Genomic DNA, 15,666 nt, shown 5'->3' with positions numbered 1-15,666 from the left:
TTTACCACAGCAAGGTGGGGGGTCTGGAGTTTCAGAAACAGAAAGTGTCACTGCTATAATAAGTACTTCACTCTAGTAATGGAGTTGATGACTCCATTTAACTTTTCCCCTTCCTCAGCTCCTTCACTTCCGATATTTTACTTTGGCTCAAAGAGCTGACAAAAATTGCTATGTAAGCACAAAGTGGGTAGGTAAAGTTCAAGTTTTCTAGGGCTAGATGATGAGCTTCTTATTTTATTGGGGGGTGGGAGAGTGAAGATTCTGCAATGGCTCCAGAGCAGTATTTCCTACTACTCAAAGGCTAAAAGTGTTTGACACTTAAAAATCAAAGATAGTCACTTCGATAAGGCCAATCGGACAATGAGTCGGGTAGGACAGTGTTTCTCAACTTGAAGGTGGAGGGCCAACTTTGAGGGGGCCCTCTTAGAAAGTTGCTCAGCTCCACTCAGCTGCTGGATGACTGCCTGAAAACAAATTTCAGATTGTTGTGTGTGGGAGAATGATGTGGAGAGGGAACAAACTCAGAAGCTGTGGGAGGGTGGAGGATCAGGGCTGGAGGAAAGGGAGGAGCACTTATCCTAGACCAGCTTGATTACTGCATCAGCCTCTCTGCTGACCTCCCTGCCTCCTTGCTCTCCCTACTTCACTCTGCTGCCCTGATCATTTTTCTACAAAACCATTCAGTCAGTGTTTCCCCAATTCCTCAAGAACATCCGGTGGTTGCCCATCCACCTCTGCATCAAACAGAAACATTCGGCATCCTGATTCAGGACCCAAAGCAGCAGGAAGCCAGCCAAAAGTCTGGTGATTGATTCAGGCTGAGTCTCAGGAGATGATGCTCAGTCCTGGCCCAAACTCATTTCTGGGAGCAGGAGAAGAGCTTCCCTTGTGAAATGCAGGAAGTGTGAGCAGTTGCCTCTGTGGGCTACTGGGGTTTGTAATCTCGGCTGATGCCCCAAAACTTCCACATATGTCCAGCACCATTACCCTGACTTTTTTCTGCCCAGGAAATGAGGATGGTGAATCCTTTCTACTGCAAGCTACTTGTAGGCTAGGTTTGTGTCTACCTATGCTTTTGTACCACACTCTTCCAAGTGCTTAGCATGGTGCTCTGCATACAGTAAGTGTTCAATGAATACCACTGACTGAGAGAAAGCTTTTGAATATAAGAAAAAATCTGAGAGGACTATAAAGACAGGATCTGTCTCTCTCTCACCAATGTTTTTCAAAGCTGCTTCACTAAATTATACATTCCTTGAAGGTAGGGATCGTATCTTTTACTTTTGTCTATTTCCTCAAGTGCTTGGCAGAGCTCAGTACACAGTGTGTGCTCAACAGATATAACTATGATGAAGATTATGAAGATCAACTATTGCACATCTAGTATCAGTAATGTCACTGGCTGAGAGCCTACTTAGAGAAATATACTGCACTAAATGTTAGGGAAAGTACCACAGAAGCATAAGATACATTGCTTGCCCTCTAGGAGTTTACCGTAGTTTTCTCTAGCCTGTCCTGGAGACTCTAAGATCCTTGTGGGCAGGGAAGGGAACGTATCTGCTAATTCTCCCAGCAGAGAATCATTTAGTGAGCAGGGACTGTCTCTCCTTTGTTGTATTATACTCTCCCAAGTGCTTCTTACAGTGCTCCTCACACAATAAATACTACTGATTTAGCAGCTGTTCACTAGAGATGAACAGAAGACAGCACTTTTGTATGAAAAGTGGACTGCAAAGAGAATCAAGTTTACTTTCAGTTTCTGCTGGTGAGATGCTGGATACAACGAAGATTTTTTTCCCCCTTCCTTTCATTCATTCATCTAACCGCATTTATTAAGAGCTTACTGTGTGCAGAGCACTGTACTAAGCGCTTGGGAAAGTACAATACAGCAATAAACAGTGACAATCCCCCAATGAGCTCACAGTCTAGAGCACTGTACTAAGTGCTTGGGAGAGCATAATACAACAATAAAGAGACACACTGCCTGCCCACAATGAGTTTTCAGTCTACAGGGGAGGACATTAATATAAATAAATAATAATGTTGGTATGTACCTAAGTGCTGTGGGGCTGGCAGGGCGAAATGACAAAGGGAGCAAGTCAGGGCGATGCAGAAGGGAATGGGAGTAGAGAAAAGGGGGTTTAGTCAGAGAAGACTTCTTGGAGGAGATGTGCCATTAATAAGGCTGTGAAGAAGGGAGAGTAATTGTCAACAATTCCTGATACAGTTATACTATGGGATTGGTTTATTAAACTCAATGACAAAGCATCAGTCCCTGTTATACTTTCACAAAGCATTTTACTCACAGACCTACTAGAGAGCTGTAACCCAAATGCAAACCCAATGGAAAGTACGCCCAAGTATGTTGTGTTTGTTGTGGTGGGAGTGGAGGGCTACACCCAAGATAAAGAAGATAGTATCTTGAGATTCAGTTCTTACAGGAAGAAAAAGAATAATGGAAGCATCCCCCTCACCACATCAGCATTTAGTGAGCACCCACTACAAGCAGATGGCTGGTGGGGAGAACAAGTACATCATATAACTGAAGGATAACTAAAGTCTTTTTTATTCTCACTTCAGTCTACTGCCAAATCCTGCCAGTTCTTCCTACATACTATCTCCCGGATCCGCCCCTTCCTCTCCACCCTGGTCCTAGCCCGAGTTATTTTACAGTTAGATTACTGCGACAGCCTCTCCGTCTCCACCCTCTCCAATCTACACTGTAGCTTGCTGCATCTTCTTGGAACTTCACTCAGTATACATCTCTCCCCTCCTCAAAATTTTCCGCCAGGTTCCCACGGCCCTCTGCATAAACAGAAACTCCTCATCCTTAGCTTCAAGGACCTCAACCCATTTGCCCCCTCTTACAGTTTTGCTTTGACACCCACTACTCACTAGACTGCTTTCTTCATGACTCTCATGCTAAACTCCAAGCGTACTTTGCTCTCACCTCTCCCTCCTTCGTCCCTTGGCCCGGACTCTTCCCATCTGGAACTCCTTTCTTCCTCAAATCCGACTGACCTCAAAGCTTCCTCAAATTCAAAATCCTCAGACCCTACCTCCTCTCCATTAGTTCCCAGCCCTGTATAAATTTTATAAATGCAGCAATCTCCCACTTTTGAAAAATTATCTCAAGCAGAATTTTTTTTTTCCCTCTCCATCCCATTCTTTTTGCTGCTGATTCTCACCAAAATTGTTTTCTGGCTTCAAAAATCTTACTGGTTGCTAAGAAATTTTCTCTTTAAAGGAAAATGGGTTCTAAGGGACCATGGATCGCCTGGCCTAATGTATTCCAGAATCCATCAGGAAACATACGTGAACAACTTCTCTGAAATTGAATTAAATTCTGTTCACATTCTACCTGCAATTAGCAGTTCCAAAACAGTTCTAATCTCATCCTACTTATGTACTGGGGTCTGGGACACCTGCAGGGTACAGAACACTGTACTGTGCACTCACCACTTCATAATCTACAGCAGGACTGAAATCAGCTCCTGGAAAGTTAATTTCCTTTGGGCTTTCCGTCAAACAGCCACTGTTTTTGTTGTTGCCGCTGTTTGTCTTTTATGGTATTTGTTAAGAGTTTACTATGTGCCAGGCACTAAACACTGGAGTGACACAGGAAAATCAGGTTGGATGCAGTCCATGTCCCACATGGACCTCATAATCTTAATCCCCATTTTACAGATGAGGTAATTGAGGCACAGAGAAGTCAAGTGACTTACCCAAGGTCACAGAGCAGACAAGTGGCAGGGCCAGCATTAGAACCCAGGTTTTTCTGACTTCCATGCTCATGCTCTATACACCAGGCCACGCTGGTCTCTATGAAATTGGGTTAATGCCGTACCACTGCCAGACAACTCTCTTCTGTCAGAGCCGTGGCCCTAAAACTATTTTCTGCCAGGGATGTACTTTAGGATAACTATAAGTGAAAAGCCTTCTTTCCAAATTTTCACATTTATTGCTCCAGAGCCAGCAAATTTTCCTTCGCTCTATGTCTATTCCCCTTCTGGCCTCCCTCTTGCCAACTAGGGCCTTGCTAACCACATAGCATACTAAGGACATGCAGACTGTAGGTTCACCACTGGCCATTGGGACACGTGGTCCTAATCAATAATAATGTTAGTATTTGTTAAGCGTTTACTATGTGCAGAGCACTATTCTAAGCGCTGGGGTAGATACGGGGTGATCAGATTGTCCCACGTGGGGCTCACAGTTTTAATCCCCATTTTACAGATGAGGGAACTGAGGCACAGAGAAGTTAAGTGACTTGCCCACAGTCAGATAGCTGACAAGCGGCAGAGCCGGGATTCGAACCCATGACCCCTGACTCCCAAGCCCGGGCTCTTTCCACTGAGCCACGCTGCTTCTCATAAATAACACTGAGCACCTGCCTTTAAGCAGTTGAAAATCCAACAGAAGAGACAAACATAAAATAATTTACGGACAGAATGAAGAAGTGCTTAAATAGCAGAATATGTAAATCAATATGTGGAGCAAGAAATTGTGAGTGTAGATAAGCCAACTACACTGATAGTTAACTAGGGAAGGACTTCTGACTAGGGAAGAAGACAAATGACTCTACGAAACCCTCCTGAAGAGGGTCGGATTTCAGAAAGGTTTTGAAGATGAGGAGAGCTGGGGACCCGTGGATAGGAAGGGGAAAAGAGTTCTCAGAAGAAAGAAGGGTGTGAGCCAGAGGAGGAGGCAGAAGAGCAAAGAACAAAGCACTCTGAAGTGAGTGCTTGGGTGGAATGGAGAATGTGAAGTGCTTTTGGGGGTGGGGGTGATATCAGAAGAGAGTGAATAGCTAGTAGGAAGACCTGGTGGACTACCTTAAAGCCAATGGTCAAGAGTTTGGTAGAGGTGAAGAGGCAGGGTGGCCTAGTGGGAAGAGCACAGGCCTGGGAGTCAGAGGACCTGGGTTCTAATCCCGCCTCTGTCACCTGTCTGCTCGGTAAACTTGGGTACATCACTTAACTTCTCTGTGCCTCAGTTACCTCATCTTTAAAATGGGGATTTAAGACAGTGCACCCTATTTGAGACAGCGACTGTGCTCAACAAGATGGTTTTGTAGCTATCCTGGTGTTTAGTACAGTAAGCGCTTAATAAATACCATTTTAAAAAAAATAATAGGTAACGATGGAATAATTCTGAGTAAAGAGATGCATGCAGAACAATATTCCAGAAAAGTAATCTGGGTAGCGGGATACAGCCTGGAGAAAGAAGAAACTGAAGGCAAGACCAGTGAGGAAGCTGATCACCAGAAGCCTAGCTGGGATATAACGAGTACGCGGACCAGGGAGGTGACCCTTCGAATGGAGGAAGGGGGGCATCCAGAAACTAGGGAGGATAAACCCAGCAATGTGGGATTTAGCAGCAATGTGGGAGTTGAAAGACACTGAGGAGTTAAACACAGTATGATTATCCAACAGACCCATTCTGCATGTTCCTCCCCAAGGATGCTTGTCAGGTAAGTTTCATGTCCACGGATTTAGCAGCAGACTGAACGTGAGAGTTGAAAGACACTGAGGAGTTAACGATAGTATTAATATCCAACATACCCATTTTGCATGTTCCTCCCCAAGATTGCCTGTTAGGGAAGTTTCATGCCCACAGGGCAAAAAAGGTCAAATCATCTGTTCTCTTTTCTAATACTATCCTACACATCAGCAGAATGCTCAAAAGACTCTGCATTCAAACAGGAAGTAGCCTGACAGCTGAAAGGGGAAATGGAGAGAAAGCAATTTTTATTAAAGATGATCTGCGTTTCAATTATTCCTTCAGAGATAGCCTGCACTCAGCCTGAGACTATAAGGATCTATGGAGAACATTAAATAATAACGATGGTATTAATCAAGAGCTCACTACCTGCTAAGCACAGTGTTTCACACAGGGGAGATAAAAAATAAACAGATCAGTCTGTCTGGAGAGCAGGTAATTTTTCCCCCATTTTAAATATAAGGAAACAAGAGGAAGCTAAATGATTTGTGCAAAGTCACGCAGCAGACAAGTGGTGAAACCGGGACTAGAACCCAGGTCTCCTGGCAACTAATCCTGTGCTCTTTCCACTACACCATACTGCCTCCTATTAGAATAAGGCATAGTTTTCCTGTTGTTTCTTTCTCCTCTCAGCATGCCTATTACCTTAAAAAGATTCCTTATTCCAACCAAATTAGTTGCTTGTCTTTATTATGGGGACTGTTTAGCTGCAAATTTCAATAACACAAAAGTTTAATAGGCTCAAAAGGATGAAACACTTTCAATAATTTTTTTTTTTCTGAAACCCAAGGTGGTTAAAAATACTTGGTCTACTAGCCCTCTACCATAACTCCTAAAAATTAAAAATTAGGCTCCTGAGTAGAAGTTACAGGAAATAAAGTCTAGTTTACTGCAGTATCTTAAATCTCTAAAACATATGTGACCTACCTAGATTTTCAGCAAGGCACCTAGCTGGATACTGCCTTTCGGCCCCATTCCTATCAGGTGGGTGGTAAGCATTTGGAATTTATTATCACAGGCAGCAGGGCAGGCTGAAACTATCAGCAAGAATGATGTGGGTGGACAAAAGACCCATAAGGTGGTCACTAGAGGGAGTTGGCATTTTAGTTGACTTATCAGTTAACATGAGAATGGATGTCCAGGAGGGCAACCCTGACCCAGCTCTTCCAAGCATCCTGCTTGTTGGGACAAATGGAGTTGACCAGTGGGCGGAATAGGCCCCTAGATCTCCCCGGCAATGGCACCTCTTACGTACTTATGTCTGTGGAGTGGACAAGCTGATGGTTCCCATCTAATACCAATGTCTTACAGTTCACCCTACCTTGGCCCAGCCCGGGCCACATTGTAAAATTAATGGTCATGGTCATAGTATTTATTAAATCCTTACCACACGCAGAGCATACCCAGGAGGGAATCAGACATGATCCCTGTCCCTTGGCGGCGGGGTGGGGGGCTGTCTAGACCATCTGGACTTCAGCTTTAAAACAATTTTCCAGTGAGTATATGCTGGAGATTGGGCGGTAACCACTTCATTGTGTGGACAGCACTGTACTAAGTGCTCAGGAGAGTTCACTACAAAAGTAAATACAAACATTCCCAGCCCACAACAAGCTTACAGTTTAGACAGGGAGACAGACACTAATATAAATAATGCACAATGCCATGCGCATTCCAGAGAGCATCAAGAGCTTCAGTATGCTGGTTCTGAATTTTCTTCTTTTTTCACAAGCCGGGTAATGAATTAAAACATTTTAGGAAAGGCACCCTAAATTCCTTCCAGAAAAATATGCTACATTTATTTCTATTTAAACAGCTATTTATTTCTCCTGTTTCTGTATTGTCTACAATGATGTGAATGTTCCTTCTGGGACTCTGTTCTCCTTTGACACCCCAAAAAGTACCAACTACAATAGGCTTAGCCTTGACAGGGAAAGAATGGCCATGGTTTATTCCTGACTTAGTGAAACACTTTCAGACAACCTCCAGTGTTTATTAGACTGCTCAAACAGATCCAGTTAAGACCGTGGGCCTTAATGGCATGAAGGTTGAGGAGGAGCCCTGAGTCATCAGACCTAATGGGTTGTGCTCCAGCTATGGTGGAGGGAGGGTGGCTGACAACATGGCTCTTCTGTCTGTTGGGAGGAGCTTTGGGGCTACCAGGGTGGGTGGCCTGAGGACACAGATCCTGATTCACTGAGATTAAAAACTGGAGGTTTGAATAAAGCAGTTAAAAATAAAATAGAGCTAATGAATGTACACTCTTAAAAATCACCCACTAGAATACAGGAACAATATAAGGCAAATCAACAATTCAAATGTTAGCTCAAAAGAACATACATTCACCTCCAAATGCCTGTGTTGTAAGGCATTCAGATGTTCTGACTACTGGCTAAAAACAGAGATTATCTCGTAAACCTAAGCAAAATAGATTTTTGGGTAGTGGATAGTCAGTGTAATCCTTACGTGAAAAATTAATGGTGATTTATTGAGCGCTTACTATGCACAAAGCAGTGTACTAAGCACTTGGGAAAATACAATTCAAGACCTGGTGGACATCACCCCCGCCCACTAGGAGTTTACAGTCTAGGAGGAGTTTATTGTCTAGGGGGAGCTTACATTCTTACAGAAACTCGGATTAAATATACAAAACTTTCAAATGAAAGTACATTTTTCAAGTTAAAAGTCAAATGACTCCAAATGTATTAAAACTTACACGAATCCTTTCTGAAGGTAACAGCTATTTAAGAATCCAATGAAATTTGGTAATTTTGAAAGAAACTTGCTATTATGTCCTTCAGAGCGTGGAAAGAATGGCACACATACTCATTTGATGGTTAGCTTCGCGATGGCATTAACCATCACCAAGAAACGTAAAAGTCCATTCAAACAATTTCCCAAGCCTGCCTTGACGCTCATTTACTTTCATAACAAATAAAGTGCTCTAGAATTTCCGTGTAAAACAATGTCTTTACACTGTACTCTCCCAAGCGCTCAGGACAGTGCTGTGCACACAGGAAGCACCCAGTAATCACCACTGACTTGATTTCTTGGTCGGCTAACGTTCGGTTCTTGAACTTGGAGGCTCTTGGTTATTTAGGGAATAGCTTAAATTGGTTTTTCGAATTTTTTGACTTTTCCCTTGCGGCCATTTCGGTGCTCACTAGCGATACAACCAAAGGGCAAGAAGAATATGGGGGAGAAAACCTGAGATTCAAATCGATCCGTTTCCCTGAGTCTCGCAGTCCACCTTCCCTGGTTCATGAACACTTAGGCTCCTTGGAGGAGAAAGGGATTTTCCTTTCTTAATCTCAGAATCTTTATCATTTTCTCTCTGCCGGATGACTTTCTAAAGAAAGGACGGGCACTTCTATTCAGGCTGATACTTTTGAAAAATATCTGGGCATCACCTAAGAAGGTTTGGACTACATCGATCTGTATCTGCATCTTCCCCTGACCCTCCAAGGATCTGCTTAAGCCACGCCATCATTTCTCCCCCAGCCCTGTGCCCATTTTGCCAAAAATAATCTGCTATTACGAAGAGAAAGCGGGACGGCGAGGAAAAATATAGGATGGATAATAGAAAAGGCGGGCTAATGTCCATGGAAAGTTTCTCCCGCGATGCCTTTGGTGTCTCTGAGGGCCGGGGGTCTGTCTTGGAGTCTGTCCATGGGTGGTGGCCCGGGGAGGAGGTTGACCAGCGGGCCCCACGAGGGTGAGGTTGACCAGCCGGCCCAGTTGTAGGGGGAAGGTTGACCAGCCGGCCCAGTTCATTCGTTCATTCAAACGTATTTATTGAGCGCTTTCTGTGTGCCCAGCACTGTACTAAGTGCTTGGAATGCACAATTTGGCAACAGATAGTGACAATCCCTGCCCAACAACGGGCTCACAGTTGTGGGGGGTGGGAAGGTTGTCCAGCCGATCCGATTGTGGGGTGGAGATTGACCCGCCGGCCCAGTTGCGGGGGTGGGGGGTGGGGGGAAGTTGACCAGCCGGTCCAGTTCATTCAGTACTATTTATTGAGTGCTTACTATGTGCAGAGCACTGTACTAAGCGCTTGGAATGTACAAATGGGTAACAGATAGAGACAGTCCCTGCCCTTTGACAGGCTTACAGTCTAATCGGGGGAGACGGGCAGATAGTTTGGGGGGGAAGGTTGACCAGTCGCCCCAGTTGGAAGGGGGGGGAGGTTGACCAGCCGGCCCCAGTTGTGGGGGAAGGAGGTTGACCAGCCGGCCCAGTTGGGAGGGGGGAGGTTAACCAGTCGGTCTAGTTGTGGGGGGTGGAGGTTGACCATTCGGCCCAGTTGGGAGGGGGGAAGATTGACCAGCCGGTCCAGTTATGGGGGAAGGAGGTTGACCAGCCGGCCCAGTTGGGGGGGGGGGGAGATTGACCAGCCAACCCGATTAGACTGTAAGCCCGTCAAAGGGCAGGGACTGTCTCTATCTGTTGCCGATTTGTCCATTCCAAGCGCTTAGTGCAGTGCTCTGCACATAGTAAGCGCTCAATAAATACTATTGAATGAATGAATTCAGTTGGGCGGGGGGGGGGGGAGAATGACCATTCGGCCCAGTTGGAAGGGGGGGAGGTTGACCAGTCGGTCCAGTTGGGGTGGGGGGGAGGTTGACCGGTCGGTCCAGTTGTGGGGGAAGGAGGTTGCCCAGCCGGCCCAGTTGTGGGGGGAGGAGGTTGCCCAGCCGGCCCAGTTGTGGGGGAGGAGGTTGACCAGTAGGCCCAGTTGTGGGGGGAGGAGGTTGCCCAGCCGGCCGAGTTGCGGGGGTTGAAGGTTGGGAGCGTCCCCGGGTGCCCGGGGGCCGGGGTGTCTGGCTCCTGGGTGACGGTCCCGGAGCCCTCCCGGGGCGGAGGGGGAGCGCGGGGCCGCGGGCCGGGGAGGGGAGGGGAGGGGAGGGGAGGGCTCCGCCGCTCTTCCTTCCCGGGCCCGCCCCGCCCCCGCTCGCTCCGGCCGGGGCAGGGGCAAGGGCAAGGGCAAGGGCAAGGGCGGGGGCCGGGCGGGGAGCCCCGCGGGGCCCGGGCGCCCGCCCGCCCGCCGCCTGACAGGCCTCGGAGCTCGGCCTCGGCCGGCCCGGCTCGTCCTTACCTTCTCGTCGTCCGACAGCTGGTCCTCCACATCGGCCATCTTGCCTGTGGCGGCGGGCGGGCGGGCGGGCGGGCGCGCACCTGACTGCCTGACTGCCTGACTGGCTGGCTGACTGGCTGGCTGGCTGACTGGCTGCCGGGCGGGCGGCCGACCTGCCTAACGACTGCCTGCCTGCCTGCCTGCCTGACTTCCCCCTAAGAGGCGGCTCCGGACGCCGCGCGCACGCGCCCCGCGCCCCCGCGCGCGCGCCCGCCGCCGACGTCCTCCGCCCACGCCCGGCGACGCGCGCGCGCCCGCCGCCCCCACGCGACCCGACGCGCGCGCGCGCCCGCCCGCCTCTCTCCGCCTTCCGCACGGGCCCCGAGCGAGCCGGGAAGCCTAAGGCGGACACCACTTCAGTTGCTCATTCATTCATTCATCCATCCCTCCATCCCTCCATGATGATTCATTCAATAATAAAAAAAATAAAAATAAATGTTGGCATTTGTTAAGCGCTTACTATGTGCAGAGCACTGTTCTAAGCGCTGGGGTAGACACAGGGGAATCAGGTGGTCCCACGTGGGGCGCACAGTCTTCATCCCCATTTGACAGATGAGGGAACTGAGGCACAGAGAAGTTAAGTGACTTGCCCACAGTTATTTATTGAGCGCTACCTATGTACAGAGCACTGCGCTGTTGGTATTTGCTAAGCACTTACTATGGGCCCAGCACTGTTCTGAGACCCGGGGTAGGTACGTGGTAATCAGATGGGCCTCCCAGTCTTAATCCCATTTTATAATAATGTTGGTATGTGGTAAGCGCTTACCATGTGCAGAGCACTCTTCTAAGCGCTGAGGGAGATACAGGGTCATCAGGTTGTCCCACTTGAGGCTCACAGTTAATCCCCATTTGACAGATGAGGGAACTGAGGCACAGAGAAGTTAAGTGACTTGCCCGCAGTCCCCCAGCTGACGAGTGGCAGAGTCGGGATTCGAACCCATGACCTCTGACTCCCAAGCTCGGGCTCTTTCCACTGAGCCACGCTGCTTTGATGAGGTCACTGAGTCTCAGAGAAGTTGTGTCTTGCCCAGTCACACAGCTGAAAAGTGACAGAATGGGGATTAGAACCCACCACCTCTGACTCCCAAGCCCAGGCTCTTTCCACAAAGCCATGCTGCTTCCTTCCTTCCTTCCTTCCTTCCTTCCTTCCTTCCTTCCTTCCTTCCTTCCTTCCTTCCTTCCTTCCTTCCTTCCTTCCTTCCTTCCTTCCTTCCTTCCTTCCTTCCACTCAATTCACCCATCCATTGATCCATTCATTCAATCATATTTACTGATCGCTTACTGTGTGCAGAGCACTGTACTGAGAGCTTGGAAAGTACAATTCATCATCAGAGACAAGCCCTGCCCACAACGGGCTCACAGTCTAGAAGTGGGGAGATGGGCATCAAAACAAGTAAACAGGCATCAACAGCATCAATATAAATAATTATAGATATATACACATCATTAATATAAATAAATAGAATTATAAATATGTACATGTACACAAGTGCTGTGGGGCAGGAAGGAGGGTATAGCAAAGGGAGCGAGTCGAGGTGATGGGGTGGGGCAGAGGAAAAGGGGGAGCTTAGTCTGGGAAGGCCTCCTGGAGGAGGTGAGCCTTCAGTAGGGCTTTGAAGGAGGGAAGTGTGATTGTTTGGCAGATTTGATGAGGGAGAGCATTCCAGGCCAGAGGTAGGACATGGGCCAGGGGTCGACGGCAGGACAGGTACTTCACACATCCCTCAAAGCCCTGACCCCTTCATGTTCCACCTCTCCCAACCCAATAACCCTAGTGCTTGGCATACAGTAAAGCACTCAACAAGTGTCATTAGTAACTTGGATCGGAGATGTCAGCTTTTCATTTAGAGCACATTGGCATTTGTTGAGTACTTCACTATGCTCCAAGCACTAGGTCCAAACATAGTTCCTGTCCCATATTGGACTCACAATATAAGGGGGAGAGAGTATAGATATTTAAGCCCTGATAAGGAAAGAGAGGCATGGAAAATTAATCAATTAATCAACTGTATTTATTGAGCGCTTACTGTGTGCAGAGCATTGTACTAAGCTTTTGGGAGAATACAATATAATAATAATGTTGGTATTTGTTAAGCCCTTACTATGTGCAGAGCTCTGTTCTAAGCGCTGGGGGAGATACAGGGTAATAAGGTCGTCCCACGTGAGGTTCACAGTTAATCCCCATTTTACAGATAAGGGAACTGAGGCACAGAGAAGTTAAGTGACTTGCCCACAGTCACACAGTTGAGAGGTGGCGGATCTGGGATTCGAACCCATGACCGCGGACTGCCAAGCCCAGGCTCTTTCCACTGAGCTAAGCTGCTTCTCTAAGCACTGGGAAGATACAAAGTAATCAGGTTGTCCCACGAGGGGCTCACAGTCTTAATCCCCATTTTCCAGATGAGGGAACTGAGGTGCAGAGAAGTGACTTGCCCGAAGTCACCCAGCTGACAAGTGGCAGAGTCGGGATTCGAAACCACGACCTCGACTCCCAAGCCCTGGCTCTTTCCGCTGAGCCACGCTGCTTCTCTAACAGAGCAAGTACGCTTAGAGAAGCAGTGTAGCCTAAAGGATGGAGCAGGGACCTAAGAATCAGAAGGACTCGGGTTCTAACTCCGACTCAGTCACTTGTCTGCTTTGTGACCGTGGTCAAGTCACAGTTACCTCATCTCTAAAATGGGGATTAAGACTGGGCGCTCCATACTGGACATAGACTGTATCCACCACGAATAGCTTGTATCTACCCCGGAGCTCCTCCTACCTCACCTCACTTCTCTCCTTATACAGCCCAGCTCAGACACTTTGCTCCTCGAATGCTAACCTCACTGTGCCTCGATCTCTCCCGCCTCACCGCTGATCCCTAGCCTACATCCTGCCTCTGGGCTGGAACGCCATCCCTACTCAAATCCGACAGTGACTCTCCCCTCCTTCAAAGCCTTACTGAAGGCACATCTCCTCCGAAAGGCCTTCCCAGATTAAGCCCCAATTTTCCTCATCTCCCACTCCCTTCTGCGTCGCCCTGCCTCGCTCCCTTTGCTCTTCCCCCCTCCCAGCCCAACAACCCCGTGTGGCTTAATGGAAAGATCACGGACTTGGAAGTCAGAGGACGTGGGTTCTCATTCCAGCTCCGCCGCTTATCAGCCTTGTGACCTTGGGCAAGTCACTGAACTTGAGAAGCAGTGTGGCTCAGTGGAAATAGCACGGGCTTGGGAGTCAGAGATCACGGGTTCTAATCCCGGCTGTGCCACTTGCCAGCTGTGTGACTTTGGGCAAGTCACTTCACTTCTCTGCGCCTCAGTTCCCTCATCTGTAAAATGGGAATTGAGACTGTGAGCCTCACGTGGGACAATCTAATGATCCTGTATCTACCCCAGCACTTAGAACAGTGCTCTGCACATAGTAAGCGCTTAACAAATACCAACATCATTATTATTATTATTAACTTCTCTGTGCAAAGAATTTACCTCATCTGTAAAATGGGGATTAAGAGTGTGAGCCCCATGTGGGACAATCTGTTTACCTTGTATCTACCCCAGTTTGGCACAGCTTAGAACAGTGTCTGGTACATAGTAAGTGCTTAACAGATACCGTCATTATTATTATATATCTTTAATTTTATTTATTTATATTGCTGTCTGTCTCCCCCACGCTAGACTGTAAGCCCACTCTGGGCAGGGAATATGACTGTTAATTACAGTATTGTATTCTCCCAAATGCTTAGCACAGCGGTCTGCACAGAGTAAACACTCAATAAATATGATTGAATGAGTGAATGAATGAAAGGGGAAATTAAGCGATTTGCCCAAAGTCACACGGCAGGCAAGTAGCAGAGATAATAATAATGTTGGTATTTGTTAAGCGCTTACTATGTGCAGAGCACTGTTCTAAGTGCTGGGGGAGATACAGGGTCATCAGGTTGTCCCACGTGAGGCTCACGGTTACTCCCCATTTTACAGATGAGGTAACTGAGGCACAGAGAGGTTAAGTGACTTGCCCACAGTCACACAGCTGACAAGTGGCAGAGCTGGGAGTCGAACCCCTGACCTCTGACTCCGAAGCCCAGAGATCTGATTAGAATCCAGGCCTGTGCTCTATCCACTAAGGCCAAGCTTCTTCTCTAGCTTTAACTCCACTTTCTAAAACTACAGGAAGTAGCTTGGCTTCCGCAAGAAGCGTGATCTCATTTGTCACCCTGCCCTGACTAAAACTCTTGTATGGAGTGTTGTCACTGTCATTGTTTATACATGCTAATCCCTAAAGAAGAAACGCTTTGCTACCACTATTTATGTCTGCCCAGTCCATGATAATACTAATCAGTAGAAAGGTATACTGTAAATGAACAACCTCACTGGACTGGCCAGTGCTTTCTCTGTTAATAATAACAACAACAATAATAATAACTATAGATGAGAGATTAGATAATAAAAACAATGACTATTATTATGCTTAAGCCTCAGTTTCCACATCTGCAAAATGGGGATGCAATACTTGTTCTCCCTCCTACCTAGACTGTGAACCCCATGTGGACAGGGACTGATTCCAACCTGATCACCTCGTGTCTGCCCCAGCGTTTAGTATAGTGCTTGGCACGTAGTAAGCACTTACGTACCACAGTTGCTATTATCAATAAGTGCATACTATATGCCTAGCCCTGGGTTAGGCATAGAGAATCTGGTCAGACACAGATAACCGCTCAGAATAAAATGAACTTCCCTCAGTGCAATCTTTCAGATGAGTAGAAATTGTAGGATGCAGCCCCCTAATTTATGTTTTAACCAGTCGAAACTTTCAGAAGACTCCCAGACCAAACTCGAGGGTGGAAAAATGAATTCATTCCTCGTTGCCGGCCCATCACAAACTCTTATTATTTCCAGGCCCCGAGGCCAGTGTTGGCGAGTCTTTACGAGTGAATCGGGATGCCAGCGTGGCAGAGTGGAGACTTTTGTGTCATGACGGGCAGTCCATTTGCTAGTTTCGAAGCCACCCCTGCTCAGCTCTTCCAGATTCATTGCAGAGTGGGGAAGACCATA

At 47.4% G+C, this 15,666-nt stretch overlaps 1 protein-coding gene across 1 annotated transcript in view; it reads right to left on the bottom strand.

Annotated features, from left to right (window-relative positions):
* Positions 1-10,799, bottom strand: part of CAPZA2 (capping actin protein of muscle Z-line subunit alpha 2) — a 43,289-nt gene extending 32,490 nt beyond the window's left edge. The window contains 1 exon segment of the mRNA NM_001242733.1: positions 10,598-10,799. Coding sequence (NP_001229662.1) covers positions 10,598-10,636 — 39 coding nt within the window. The 5' untranslated portion in view covers positions 10,637-10,799.
* Positions 10,800-15,666: the final 4,867 nt, after the last annotated feature.

This window comes from Ornithorhynchus anatinus, chromosome 10 (genome assembly GCF_004115215.2).
Source record: "Ornithorhynchus anatinus isolate Pmale09 chromosome 10, mOrnAna1.pri.v4, whole genome shotgun sequence".
NCBI lineage: Eukaryota > Metazoa > Chordata > Mammalia > Monotremata > Ornithorhynchidae > Ornithorhynchus > Ornithorhynchus anatinus.
Note: the sequence above shows the minus strand (reverse complement) of the source record. Positions and strands in the feature narration are given on the sequence as shown.